The sequence below is a fragment of the Podarcis pityusensis genome, assembly GCF_964106645.2.
Source record: "Podarcis pityusensis genome assembly, chromosome: 2".
Lineage (NCBI taxonomy): Eukaryota > Metazoa > Chordata > Lepidosauria > Squamata > Lacertidae > Podarcis > Podarcis pityusensis.
Window position 1 is genome coordinate 4,210,713 of NC_138029.1, and position 12,494 is coordinate 4,223,206.

The 12,494-nt window shown below is 47.8% G+C and overlaps 1 protein-coding gene across 3 annotated transcripts in view; it reads left to right on the forward strand.

Moving 5' to 3' along the window:
* ITGA5 (integrin subunit alpha 5) overlaps positions 1 to 12,494 on the forward strand; it is a 68,964-nt gene that overhangs the window by 25,134 nt on the left and 31,336 nt on the right. For 2 of the 3 annotated variants that reach the window (XM_080989955.1, XM_080989954.1), the window contains exons 3-5: positions 5,017 to 5,120; positions 8,048 to 8,171; positions 10,911 to 10,972. In XM_080989955.1, coding sequence (XP_080846081.1) covers positions 5,017 to 5,120; positions 8,048 to 8,171; positions 10,911 to 10,972 — 290 coding nt within the window. The remainder of the gene's footprint in view (positions 1 to 5,016; positions 5,121 to 8,047; positions 8,172 to 10,910; positions 10,973 to 12,494) is intronic. The other variant, XM_080989953.1, reaches the window with a different exon arrangement.

Consider the following 12,494-nt stretch of genomic DNA (forward strand, 5'->3'; position numbering starts at 1 on the left):
GATCCAGCCCCTGGCCTTAGTTTTCCTACCCATGGTCTAAACTGCCCCCCTCCTGTAACTTTGTGGCTCAGAAAGGCCTGGACTTCAGTTGGCCTGGGGCTTTCCTGTCTGGCCGCATGGCTCTGTGTTGACTTGGCTGGTCCCCAGTGGACGTGGGCCAGAGAGAGTTTCCTTGGCTCAGCTGAGAACAAGAGATCAGATTCCAGCCAGAGAGCCAAACAGGCCATTGCTCAGGGAGCCCCTACTTCTGCGTAGGCCTGAATCTGGGGAACTACTCTCCAGGTGGCTGGTAAAATCTTGGGTACTGGTGTGCTGAGAGCAAGAGAGAACAATGCTTTTCTTTTTTAATCCTTCCAAAAGTGAGCATTTTATTTCCACAGAGGTTTCTTGTTTTCAGGCAGATTTGCTGAAAGCAAAAAAATGAGTCATTACAAGGATACTAATTTCTGGAGCTTTTAAACTGAATACTTCCTCCCTCCCCAGAAACTACAAATATGGCAATGTAAAAAAAAATGAGCTGGATAATCTACAGCTGAGCTGGGGAACCTGTGCCCCCTCCAGATGTTGTTGGACTCCAACTCCCATCAGCACGGCCAGCCATCAAGGATGTTGGGAACTGCAGTCCAGCAACTTCTGGAAGGCCACAGGTCCACCAGCCCTTGTCTAGGGCAACTGATTGGTAAGGCTTTTTGTTTTCCTGCACAGTCTTCTCAGAAGTAAATCTCAGTGAGGTAAATGAAGCCTACGCTCAAGTACCTGAGTATGCAGGATAGCTCTTAATGAGACTTTTAATCTCAGGGTCATGGGTTTGAGCCCCGTGTTGAGCAAAAAGATTCCTGCATTGCAGGGGGTTGGACTAGATGACCCTGGTGGTCCTTTCCCAACCCTACGATTCTATGGTTCTGTTGAACTGCAGCCCTGATATCCATATTTGGAGCCCACATAATCCTTGGAAGGCAAAGAACTTTGTTAACTGAATAAGCAAAATGGACTGAATGTCTTATAAGAAAAAGTAAGGGTCGCAGGTTCGGTGACAAAAACACAGGCCAAATTCTTATATATACAGTATGTCATGGCATTTTGAGATATGTGTTCCTGGGTTTGATCTCATGCCCATTTGGGATGAGGGAAGGCTGCGCTGCTGATTCTGTTTTGTTTTGAACTGCATTCACAAATGAAACAAAAGTATCACAGCAGCTGTCAAAGTAGCACTGGAAAGATTCCTGTTGTAGGAACTCCTTGTTTCATGTTTTGTTTATTACTGTTTTATTCCCTGCCTCTTTCCTCCGTGAAGCTGAAGCACAGTGTCGTCGTCGTCCCCCACCCCAGTGATCTGATCTTTGCAACAGTCCTGCGAAAGGCCATAGTTAGCTCATGGTCAGCCATGGCCCAGTAGGGATTTGAGTCCGGGCTTCCTCAGACCTGATCCATTGCACACTAGCAACACGTAACGCTCCACCACCCTGGCTTACTGTGAGCGGGAGGGTGGCAGCCGGGGGGCCAGAGCCAAGGTCCCCAGTTCAGTCCCTAATATCTCCAGACAGGAGTAGTCCTGGAGAGTCACTGCCTCTCAGTGTAGGCACTACAGTCACACCTCGGGTTGAAGTAGCTTCAGGTTGAGCATTTTCAGGTTGTGCTCCATGGCGACCCAGAAGTAGCGGAACATGTTACTTCCAGGTTTCGCCTCTCACGCATGCGCAGACGCTCAAAATGATGCACGGAAGCGGCAAATCATGACCCGCACATGTGCAGATGCAGGTTACATTCGCTTCAGGATGCGAACAGGGCTCTGGAATTGATCCTGTTCGCATCCAGAAGTACCACTGTACTGAGCTGAGTAGACCCAACGGTCTGACACAGTCTATGTTAGCTTCCCATGTTGAGGCTTCTTCATGTGTCTATGGAGTAAAACAGATTTTTGAAAACTTACTTTCTTGAGGGAATCCTTTCCACATCTGTTTCCCAGCTGAGGACTCCTTGCACATTGCACAGGATTGTGGGGAATGGTCTGGGGCTCTGTCTTAGGAGCACTGGTCAGCCTGTTCTCTCTCATCGCGGCCCCTGCTTCCTTCGGGCTGTGAGTTGGAGGGAAAGATCAAGCATGGCAAGGAAGCGCGTCTGCCATTGCCAATCATCTTCTCACTGCGGAAACCTTGAGAGGCATCCAAGGCACCTCAGAGTTTCCTGGACTGGAGTTTGAAGAATCACTGGAGTAGATATCGCACCGTTAGGGAGGGTTGTGGGGCCTAAGTGGTTTTTGATTAACAAGAACAACCTCCCCCCTCCCTGGTCCTGCCCTCCTCCTCCTCTTCCAGTCTCCTCTTCCCCACCAGATGGGAACAATGGGAAATCTTGAAGGGGAAAATGGGCAGCAGTGCTATGTTATGAAATATTTTCTCTTTCTGAATAAACAGGGGAGGAATTTCTGGAGCATTGTTCACAGTGGCGGTGTGGGATTTTTGAAATTGCAAACTGCAGGGATTGTTGATTTTTCAGGCAGTGATGTGAATTAAAGAAGGGTGGAGGGGCGGGCTGGAAATGCCCACGTGGAACCAAATTGTCTTTTTGGCAGTTCCTTTAGTTTAGAGTAAATTGAGAGAGAGGGAGAGAATTGGAAATGCCCTTAATGGACCAGAAGTAGCTTGTGAGACTTGGCATTTGTTTTATACCTGGTCTTCTGGGGTCACTGCCTGACGGTTTCTTTTGCAAGAAAGGGATTAAGTGGTTCCTGCAAGATCTGAGGGTATTATCACTACATCCCATTGGATTGATATGAAGGGCCTTGTTTGAACCAGAGCCAGTGGGCTGGGGATGCCTCTTCTGGTCTGGATCAAAACCAAAGGCAACAACTGCTGGGGGAATAACAAGCTCACAGCCTCAGATCTAGGCTGTTTCCCACAAGCTCCATCCCACCCCCTAAATGAAAACGGGAAGCCCTCTTCCTCTTAGCACTCCACATGGATTTAGTACATTTTCTGCATAAGCTGCTGATCTGGACCTGATTGGAAAAAGTGGAGAAACATTCAGGGCTGTAGGGGACAACCTTTCTGTGGGTGGGCAATTCTCTGCAGCAGGAGTGATGGCAGGATCCTGTCGCACCTGAGGCTGAGATGGGGCAGAATTTCTAGAATTTCCTAGGCCCCCTCGGAGGCCGGAGCCATGACTAGAGCAGGGGTGTATGGGCTGCCACATCTGAGGGTGAATACATTTGGCCCACAAATCACCTTCATTTAGTTAGTTTCTGGCAGTTGCCTTGTGAAAGACAGTATTTGTTGTATCCTCCCAGTACCGCCCAGTAAATATAAAAATACAATACAATATGCAAACAACATACATATTGCAATATGTTGGTTATTGTTATGCTTTATTTATGAATTTCAAGTTTTTATATTAAGTTTTTATTTAGTTGATATCATGACCTATAAAACATAGAACCATTAACAATGATTTTCATGATTGAAATAAAAAGTAGTGTGTCCTGGCATGCAGCTTGGGAATTAACCAAACGGGGCAATGATCACATCTTAGGAAAACAGTGAAAAGTGGAGATTTTGGAAGTATTTGTGGTGGTGGGTTGGAGCCAGAGAAGGCAACAAGTCAAGCAGATGGGGAAGATATAGGAATAGAGGCTGAAGAGACCCGGAGCTGCAGTGCAGAAGGTCCCAGGTTCCTATCCCAGCATCTCCAGGTAGGTCTGGGAAAGATTCCTTCCTTGTCTGAATTCCTGGATGGCCGCTACCAGTTTGAGGACAATATCAGGGTAACAATAGTGCTTAGTGTTCAAAGTACTTTGCATTATCTTGAAATCTTTACAACATCCCTGTAAGGCAGGCCAGCATTGTTATTCCCAAAATTATAGAAAAGGGACAGGCTTCCAAGACTGAGAGACAGCAGTTCACCAACAGCCAACCAGCAAATTCACAGATCAGCTGAGAGTTGAACTGCTCATAGCTCATGTTCTGAACCATTATGTTCAAGTGCAGACTTGTGGGGAGTGATTGAAAATGCCGTGCAGAACCACCGTGATACGCGGCGCTTCCTAGGCCTGCTTGCCTTCCTCACTGGTCAAAGGACCAATGCTCTGACCTGGTATAAGGTTCCTTCCTATTTACTCTCCACCAAGAGGCCAGGAATTCTCAAATCATATGCTGTGCTCTGAGAGGAGCTGAGTTGTGCCTCGGTGGGGAAGGGGAAGGCTGTTTTTAAATGTGTCCATCACTCTAGGCTTCTTGTTCTCCCTCTCTTTCTCTGCCAATACAGTGGTACCTCTGGTTGCGGATGGGATCCGTTCCGGAGTGCCGGTTGGCTCCTGAGGTTTCTGCAACCAGAGGGACTGCTTCTGCACGTGCTCATGTGGCAAAAACCCAGAAATATACTTCCGGGTTTGCCACGTACGTATCCCAAAGTTTACGTAAGTGGAGGGATACGTAAGCGGAGGTACGACTGTGTGTGAGTAGTGGCATCAACCCCTGGAAGGGAATAAAAGGCACAACTCAGTCTCCTCATACTGCTTTGCACCTGATGGATGCCGGGGATTCCCAGAAACATCCCCCTTGCCCCCAAATAATGGTCCAGGCCCAGAATCCTGATGTGCCTGGGCAAAGGGGAGGTCAGGATACCTGGGGCCAATAGTCCTTGGGTTATCCCACAGAAAACACAGGAAAGCAGCATAGCAACATGGAAAGCTACCTTGTACTGAGTCAGATCATTAATCCATCGAGCTCAGTGTTGCTTACACTGATTGGCAGCAGCACGTCAGGGTTTCAGACAGGAGTCTTTTGCACCTAGGACTTTCTGCATGCAAGGCAGATGCTCTTGCCACCAAGCTACAATCCTTGTTCTAGGGGCTGACTGAAATGATAGTGTATATGATTTATATCATCTGTCTCTGCCTATCCACCTTCTTTCAACAGTGAGAGTAAAATTTTATCCAGAAAGCTGGAAGGAAGCTGTGTCCCGGGTATCTGAAAGCCTTTGAGGAACACTGATCCAGACCCCTTTGTGTTCTCTGTCCAGCAGGATCCCGCATGGAGGACTTTAATGGGATGGTGGAGCAAATGGAGTTCAAATCGCTGCAGTGGTTTGGAGCCACAGTGCGGTCACATGGCAGCTCCATCCTGGTAAGAGCGGAGTCGTGGCATGAATTTGGCAAAGCGCATATGCAATTGGTTGACAGATGGTCACAATTTTGCAAAAAGATTTAAGTGCATACCAGAACTCTAGATCTGCACACTGGAAATGGATTGATGTGCTCTGTCACCCTAGCACAACAAATTTGCTTTTGGGAACTTTTTGGAGTTTGGGTCATGACAGAAAAGTGTGTTGAAAAATGTGTGATAAATGAATGAATAATGGGAAGATGTTTAAAAGACCCCACAAGAAGATCGAGATGAATGCTCATTGCCCCATAACCTCGCTGCAAACAAATCAGCATGAAGGCTCAATAAAGACCGGATATAATTTAGCCTTTGCATAAATGTTGTGGAAACACATCAGGATGAATGAGCAAATAGCTTGTCGCCAGGGTGGGGGGTGGGGCTCAGTAACAGCAGCCCACGCCGGGTCAGGTTTTGACTTTAGCTGCTTCTTCCTTCCCATCACAGGACCCCTCTGTAGCATGGAAGCTGGGAGAGCTCCTGCCTCAGTGGCTTCTGGAGCTGCCATAGCTAAGTTCTAGGCACTCCTGGCTTGTATCTACACAGATGTGATCTATGTGCCTTCCATGGCCCAAAGTCGCATGTTTCTTGAATATTTGATAACCAGGGCTAAGGGTGCCTCTGTATTGGCACTGGTGAAACCAGATCTCTCTGAACTGGAGAGCGAAAACTGCCACTTTCCCAATTTTTTGCTTGGTTCTTTTAAGGCTGCCATTCTATGCACCCTTACCCAGAAGGAAGCCCTGCTGGTCACAGTGGGCGACTGGGCTGAGCCACTGGGCTGGAAACCACAGGAGGGCAAAGGCTCATGTGCTCAGGTCATGGATGCAGATTTCTCAGAGCAGGCCACTGGTTGTCCACTGTGAGAACAAGATGCTGTTACACTGTTGAGTAAACATTCACAAGATTGCACTGTAAGAAACCCAGGAATCTCCAATGCGGCAACGCCATTTCTTCTCTTCTAGATTCCTTGCATATCTAAGTCCACCCACCCACACAAACACATAGAGGCCAGGTATTCCCAGTGTCAGAAACCCCTGTTTTGGCTACTGTTGCAATGCTGTGTCCTGTTGTGATCAAAGTCCATTGATAAAGTTTGTGACAAACTGATGTAGACTTGAAGGAAGATTTCATACAATAATGCTGATCTTCCTCTGTCTAAAGAGGCTGTCTGGCTCCTCTAAAAAGAGATGGGTGAGCAGGGGGAACTTGATCTCCATATTAATCCCCTCCCAACCAAGTTTTATTTTCTTTCTTTTTTAAAAAATGTCCTTTTTGAAATGCACACCCCAATCTCCCCAGTACTGAGAGTGTCAGATGCTCATTTCCAGGTGTTGCTTTAGGGTTGCCAGAGGTTTTTTTGGGGGGGTTGCTTCCCTGCAGTTTATTAGTTACCTTGCTGAACTTCAAACTGTGCTTTGAACTCCTCAACTTTCCAAAATCTGTCATATGGGGGCAGGGCAGGAAGGATGCAGCTAGTAAGAACTGCAGGAAATGCAAAGTGTGGTGGTGTGTGTGTGTGTGTGTGTGTGTGTGGGCGGGCAGGCGGGTGTTGGCCGTTGCTCAAGCAACCCTGTGGCCTCACTAGGACACCCTGTTTTTCTCTTTGGTTTCCCCCAAGATGCTCCCTGTAGTCCTTTCCAACTAGCCTGCTGCAGGGCAGGGCTTCCTCCAGTCTTTTGACATCTAGGACATACCTTGTTGCTTTCTTTCTAAATTAAAATGAGAGGCACACTTCACTCCAACCTTACTTTATTTTGCTTGAAACCTTTTTTTTAAAAAAGGCACCCTTCATCCTATTTGAATACAAGGTTAGTTTACAGAACAAAATCAATTAAAGTACAAAATGCAAACAGTGCGTATGTGACAGGAACATAGACAGCTTCCCCCACTGCTCTGTCTAACTCAGGACTGTCTACACCAGCTGGCAGCAGCTCTCCAGGATTTCCCTGTCCCTCCCGGAGATGCTGGTGTAGAGAACCTGGGATCTTCTACATGCCAAGTAAATGATCTACCAGTGATCTATGGCGCTTCTCCAAATGGTGGGTGGATATCTTGGGTCCCAGGACAGAAGGAAGGCATCCTCCTTGCAGCTCAGGGGAACCTGGGTCAACATTGCCTCCTGGCCTGGAGCACCCCTCCTCTTTTCCTACTTAGAGATGGGACTCTGCTTTTGTCCAGTGTTGGGGCTTCTAGGATTCTGTTATGCTGGTTAACTACAGCAGAGGCTGCCTTGGGAAATTCTAATGCATCCTGGATTCTTTCCCTTGGGACAATGGCAGTGCTTGTGTTGGTGCAGAGAGTGACTGGTGAATCTATCAAAGAGTGTGCCTTAAATCACCAAGGAATTCTTCCGCCTTTTTCATGGCTCTGACACAGTTTGGGACTCTTTGCTGTAGACTCTATGATGTAGAGCAATGTCCTGATCTGGCCACCCTGGAAAGGGTGGTGGCCGCAAGATAGGCCTGGATGTTGCAGGGCAGTCATCTGCAGAAGGTGGCACATCTCTACAGAGGTCGTTGGCATTGCTGAAGCTGCAGTGTTTGACCCTTGAATTGTACAGGTCTAGTCTGACTCCAGCTGTGAGAGCTTTGGCCACAAGACAGAAGACCGTCTCACTCCCAGCTTCTGTACATTAAAACTGAAAGCTCGTGGTTGTAAGAACTTTGTAACATTAAGAGTCCGTGCATGAGGTTGCTTGTTTTCGTCTTCCCTCCCCACCCCTTTTCCTTTTTGTGCCATAGGCCAGAGTGCTGGGTTATTTATATTGATTTGTAAGCAGCCCTGGGAGTTTTTTTTCCCATCAGAAGTGTGGGGGTAGAAATGCTTTGCATGAATGAAGACTGTGGAGCCCTTTCCGTTTGCTTACCAGGCTCATCTTCTTCCTCTAGGCCTGCGCCCCCCTGTACAGTTGGCGAACCTACAACGACGAGCCTGAGCATGAGGTTGTGGGCACCTGCTTCTTGTCCATCAACAACTTCACCAAGTTTGTGGAATACGCACCTTGCCGCTCAGGTAACAAGGGGCTCTGGAGAGGGTGCCTGCCTGGCAGGGGTTCATTCAGCACTTGCACAGGACCTCAGCCTTTCTTTCTTTTTAAGAAAACTGTATTGCATTTTTGTAGAAGTACATTAGAAGATTCCACTGGACACCACAAAAAATACATATAAAACCATAACAACCAACCAACACATCTGCTGAATAAAATAAATGGTTGGTAAACGTAAGGGGGACCATGAGGTTTATTAATACAGTTGGCAACCATTTCATGCAGAGGTTCCATTCCCGGCCCCTGGGCACATCAACCGAGTGCATGGAAGTCCACCCCTTTTATGACTTTTTTGTGACATTTTCAGTCACTTCCAAGTTTGTGCTGTGTGTGATTACACGTCTTTCTGACATGTGCTAATTGGTCATTGCCTGTATAACTAATGGAGCATTATCTTTAAGGTAACTTATTGAATGTGCCCAAGAGGTTGCATAAAGGAGGGGCTGACCACGTTTTCTCCCCTTGTTCATCTTTAAACTGGACGTCTAAATCAGTTCCCTATGATTTCCTCAGTCTTTGAGAAAGAAGGAAGGGGACACAGTAGTGTCTTTGCTGTGTTGGTTCTGGGTTCCCTGATCTGTAGCTATTCCTCCATGGAGGTGCATCCGTGTGCTGTTAGGCTTTTTTTTTTACCTTGCCTTAGCTGTGTGCCACTGTGCAGCTGACTTGCGCCTGGTGATGGGCAATGAAGGTATGGGAGCTGCATGTGGTGGTAAGGTTTGCCATCCACTGGACTAAGGAGCTGGAAGAAGTATGAGTGACTATAGAAGTCCCTTCCTTGTCCCTTGTACTAACCCCTTTTAATGAGCCGTCCCTCCTGCTGAAAGAACACGGCAGATGAACCGAAGGGCCAGCCAGCCAGCTGCTTCCTAAGCATAATCTGGAGCAGTAGGAAGTGGGTGTGGGAAAAGCTGGGAGCGTTTCCCTGGGGACACCCATACAGTGATCACCAGAAGGCTGCTGTGCCACCAGCAGAGCCCCCCCATAAGAAAAGCCCTGTTGGATCAGGCCAAAGACTTAGTCTAGCATCCTGTTCTCACAGTGGCCACTCTAGTCTCTAGAGAGCCAGAAGGAGCAGCTCTTGCTGAGTTTACTGCATAGCTTGAGGTCAGCTCTGGAAGAGGGACTTCCGGCAAAAGCATTCCTGGTCCCCCACAGATGCACACAAGCAAGAGCTATCCTTCGGAGCTCTGAGGGAAGTCATATTGCTGAATTGAAAATGAAGAGGAGGAGGATTACAAAGATGAGTTCAGCTTATATTCTCCCCTTTATCAAAAGAACCCAAGACAGTGTGCAACATAACGCATTACAGAGCACCAATAATAAAAACAATAACAGACAGCATAGTAATAGAATATAGCCGATTTGCCCCTTGCTGTGTTGTATCTTCCACCACCTCACCCACTAAATTATTGATGCTGAAGGTTTGCTATTGTGAAGCAAAGGGAGAACAGGTTCTAGCAGGGCAGGGTGGGCACAGTCGCCTAGGTTCTCTTATTGTTGTCATATTCTCCCTAGGGCCAAGCTGTTCTATTAAGACAAGAATCCTTTCCCAAGGCATTATTATTATTATTATTTGCTGTGGCCTCTTGATAATTAGCATAATTAGGCTAGGGGGCGCCTGCCTGAAAGGAGAAGCGCCTGTGGTGGAAAGAGAATGCTGAACGCGCAGCTTCAAGCCCTAGACCCCCACTTTGCCAAAGGAAAAGACTGTTCCCGTCTCCAGAGACCATACTTAGTGGATAATTCACATGTCATCAGAAGACGTACCCCACCGTCTGATGGGATTGCCCCATCTACTCTGGGTGGCTTCCAACAGAATATAAAAAACCACAACAAAACATCAGACATTAAAAATGGAAAGTCTTCGTTGTTTATCTCTTTGCCAGCTGATGGAGAGTGAATAATAATAATGGGGATTCCTCTTCCCTGCTCAGGGCTGGGATTCCCTGCTGGACCTCTGGTGCTTCATCACAGCTGTAGTACTCCTTCTAAAGTATATGCCTGAAGGTCTGGCTGTGATCAGGCAAATGGCACTTTGCCCATGCTCTAATGCTGTCTTGGTTGCCCATATTTTGTGAGGGTTTTTTGGAGGTGAAAGGCTGGATCATTTATTTTATTGTAACAGTTCTGTTGTTAGAAGCTGGTCACAACCTGAGGCATATTGGCTTTCTGTTCATGTGTTGTCTGACAGAACAGTTTATTTAGGGAGGAATCAGCATCACACACTCACAATCATTCTGTCAGTGCAAGCATTTCGCCCCCTTCTCTCTCTCCTCCAAGTGCACTGATCTGGTGGTTCTCCAATAATTCATCTGTAAGCCTGTGGACCTTCTGATGGACTGGGATATATATATTGTTTGGTGATTTCTGGCTCCAATTAAAGGGTGGCTTCAGTTTGGTGGGTGAGGGGACTAGGACCCTGTATTTGGAAGGGATCATTTTGAATGCTGGTTGCAGCAGGCCCTCTACCCCACCATGCGTCACACATTTATTAGTCATGCAAATATGAATGAATATTTGCAACAGGCAAATCTGAAGCTTACCAGAACATATTCAAAAACTCCGATTGCCAATGCATAATTCCACTGCAAAAGGCATGATCCTCTCTTGTATCCTCAAGCTTCTATACTGTAACTTTTTCCAGCACCTCTGAATTTCCATTTCCACCCCCCCACCCCTTTTGTCTTTCTTTCTCCTGCCAGAAAAGAGCGGACTCAGATTTCAAGGCTACTGCCAAAGTGGTTTTAGTGCTGAATTCACAAAGGTGAGTTTCCACCCCTGCCAAGAACATGGGCAGCATGGGGCAGGTTCCTGTATTTGGGGGCTGGGACAGAGATAGTCTCCTTGGCATGAGGGTGGCTGGCTGTGGATACATAACAGGCACTGTAGACGCATCCACCTGGCAGCCCCAGCTGTAATGCCAATCTGGAAAACAGTATAGCCTGTGAAGCCCACAGGAGGGTGGACTGTATGAGTTGTATGGGTAAATGCTCCTGTGCTTAGGTCAGCCTTCCCCAATCTGCTGCCCTCCATAGGTTTCTGGAGTACAACTCCCATCTTCCTTAGCCATGCCGGCTGGGGATGATGGGAATTGGAATCCAATAACATCTGAAGCTCCCTGGTGGTCTAGTGGTTAGGATTTGGCGCTCTCACCACCGTGGCCCGGGTTCGATTCCCGGTCAGGGAAGTTGTGTTTTTGACACGGGTGGCGCTGTGGGTTAAACCACAGAGCTAGGGCTTGCCGATCAGAAGGTCGGCGGTTCGAATCCCCATGACGGGGTGAGCTCCCGTTGCTCGGTCCCTGCTCCTGCCAACCTAGCAGTTCGAAAGCACGTCAAAGTGCAAGTAGATAAATAGGTACCGCTCCAGCGGGAAGGTAAATGGCGTTTCCGTGCACTGCTCTGGTTCACCAGAAGCGGCTTAGTCATGCTGGCTTCATGACCCAGAAAAACTGTCTGCAGACAAATGTTGGCTCCCTTGACCAATAAAGCGAGATGAGCGCCGCAACCCCAGAGTCAGCCACGACTGGACCTAATGGTCAGGGGTCCCTTTACCTTTACCTTTTAACATCTGAAGGGCAGGGCAGAAGGCCAGTTATTTCCCCTCTCTGTCAACCCAACTCTATGGGACACCTGGCTGCCATTTTCCTTGCTAGTAATGCTCTGGTTATATAGAACAGGGGAAAGATGTGCTGAGAGTTTGCGGGGTGCTGCTTGGGAATTTCTTCCCTATCAAGCCTGTGCACATACATGCATCACCTGTAGCCATCTGGATATTCTGCATCAGCCTTGTACTTGACAGCTCCCCTGGTCACCCTAGGCAACCCAGGACTCCATGCAGGCGAGTGAGAGGGCTTGTAAAAGGCTGGTAACTTCTGATCTACAAAGCAGATCTAATGTTACCTAAAATATTGTTTTCTAAGACAATTTCAAAAATGCTTTTGAGTATTGCTGCCAGTCTTACAGCTCCTCACCTATGTTCAGCTGAGGCTTGCCAACACGTACCTCCTGAGACTGGTCCAGTGCCTAAAGCCCCTGCTTTTAGGTGTCTTCTGATTGCATCATTGATGGCTCCTGTGTGACCTTTGTGAGTCACAGCCTGGTTGCTAAGAGAGAGGGTGCTGAGCTGAGGGTGGTCCAATGTGACCAGGGTGATCTCTGAAGTGATGGGGATGTCAGTGGGTGGGTGTCAAGAGGGAGTGTGATGTAGCAGGTACGGGAAGTGGAGTCGTTCAAATCCCCTGAAGAGCCACAAAGCTGGCTGGGTGATTGTGGGTCAGCTACCAT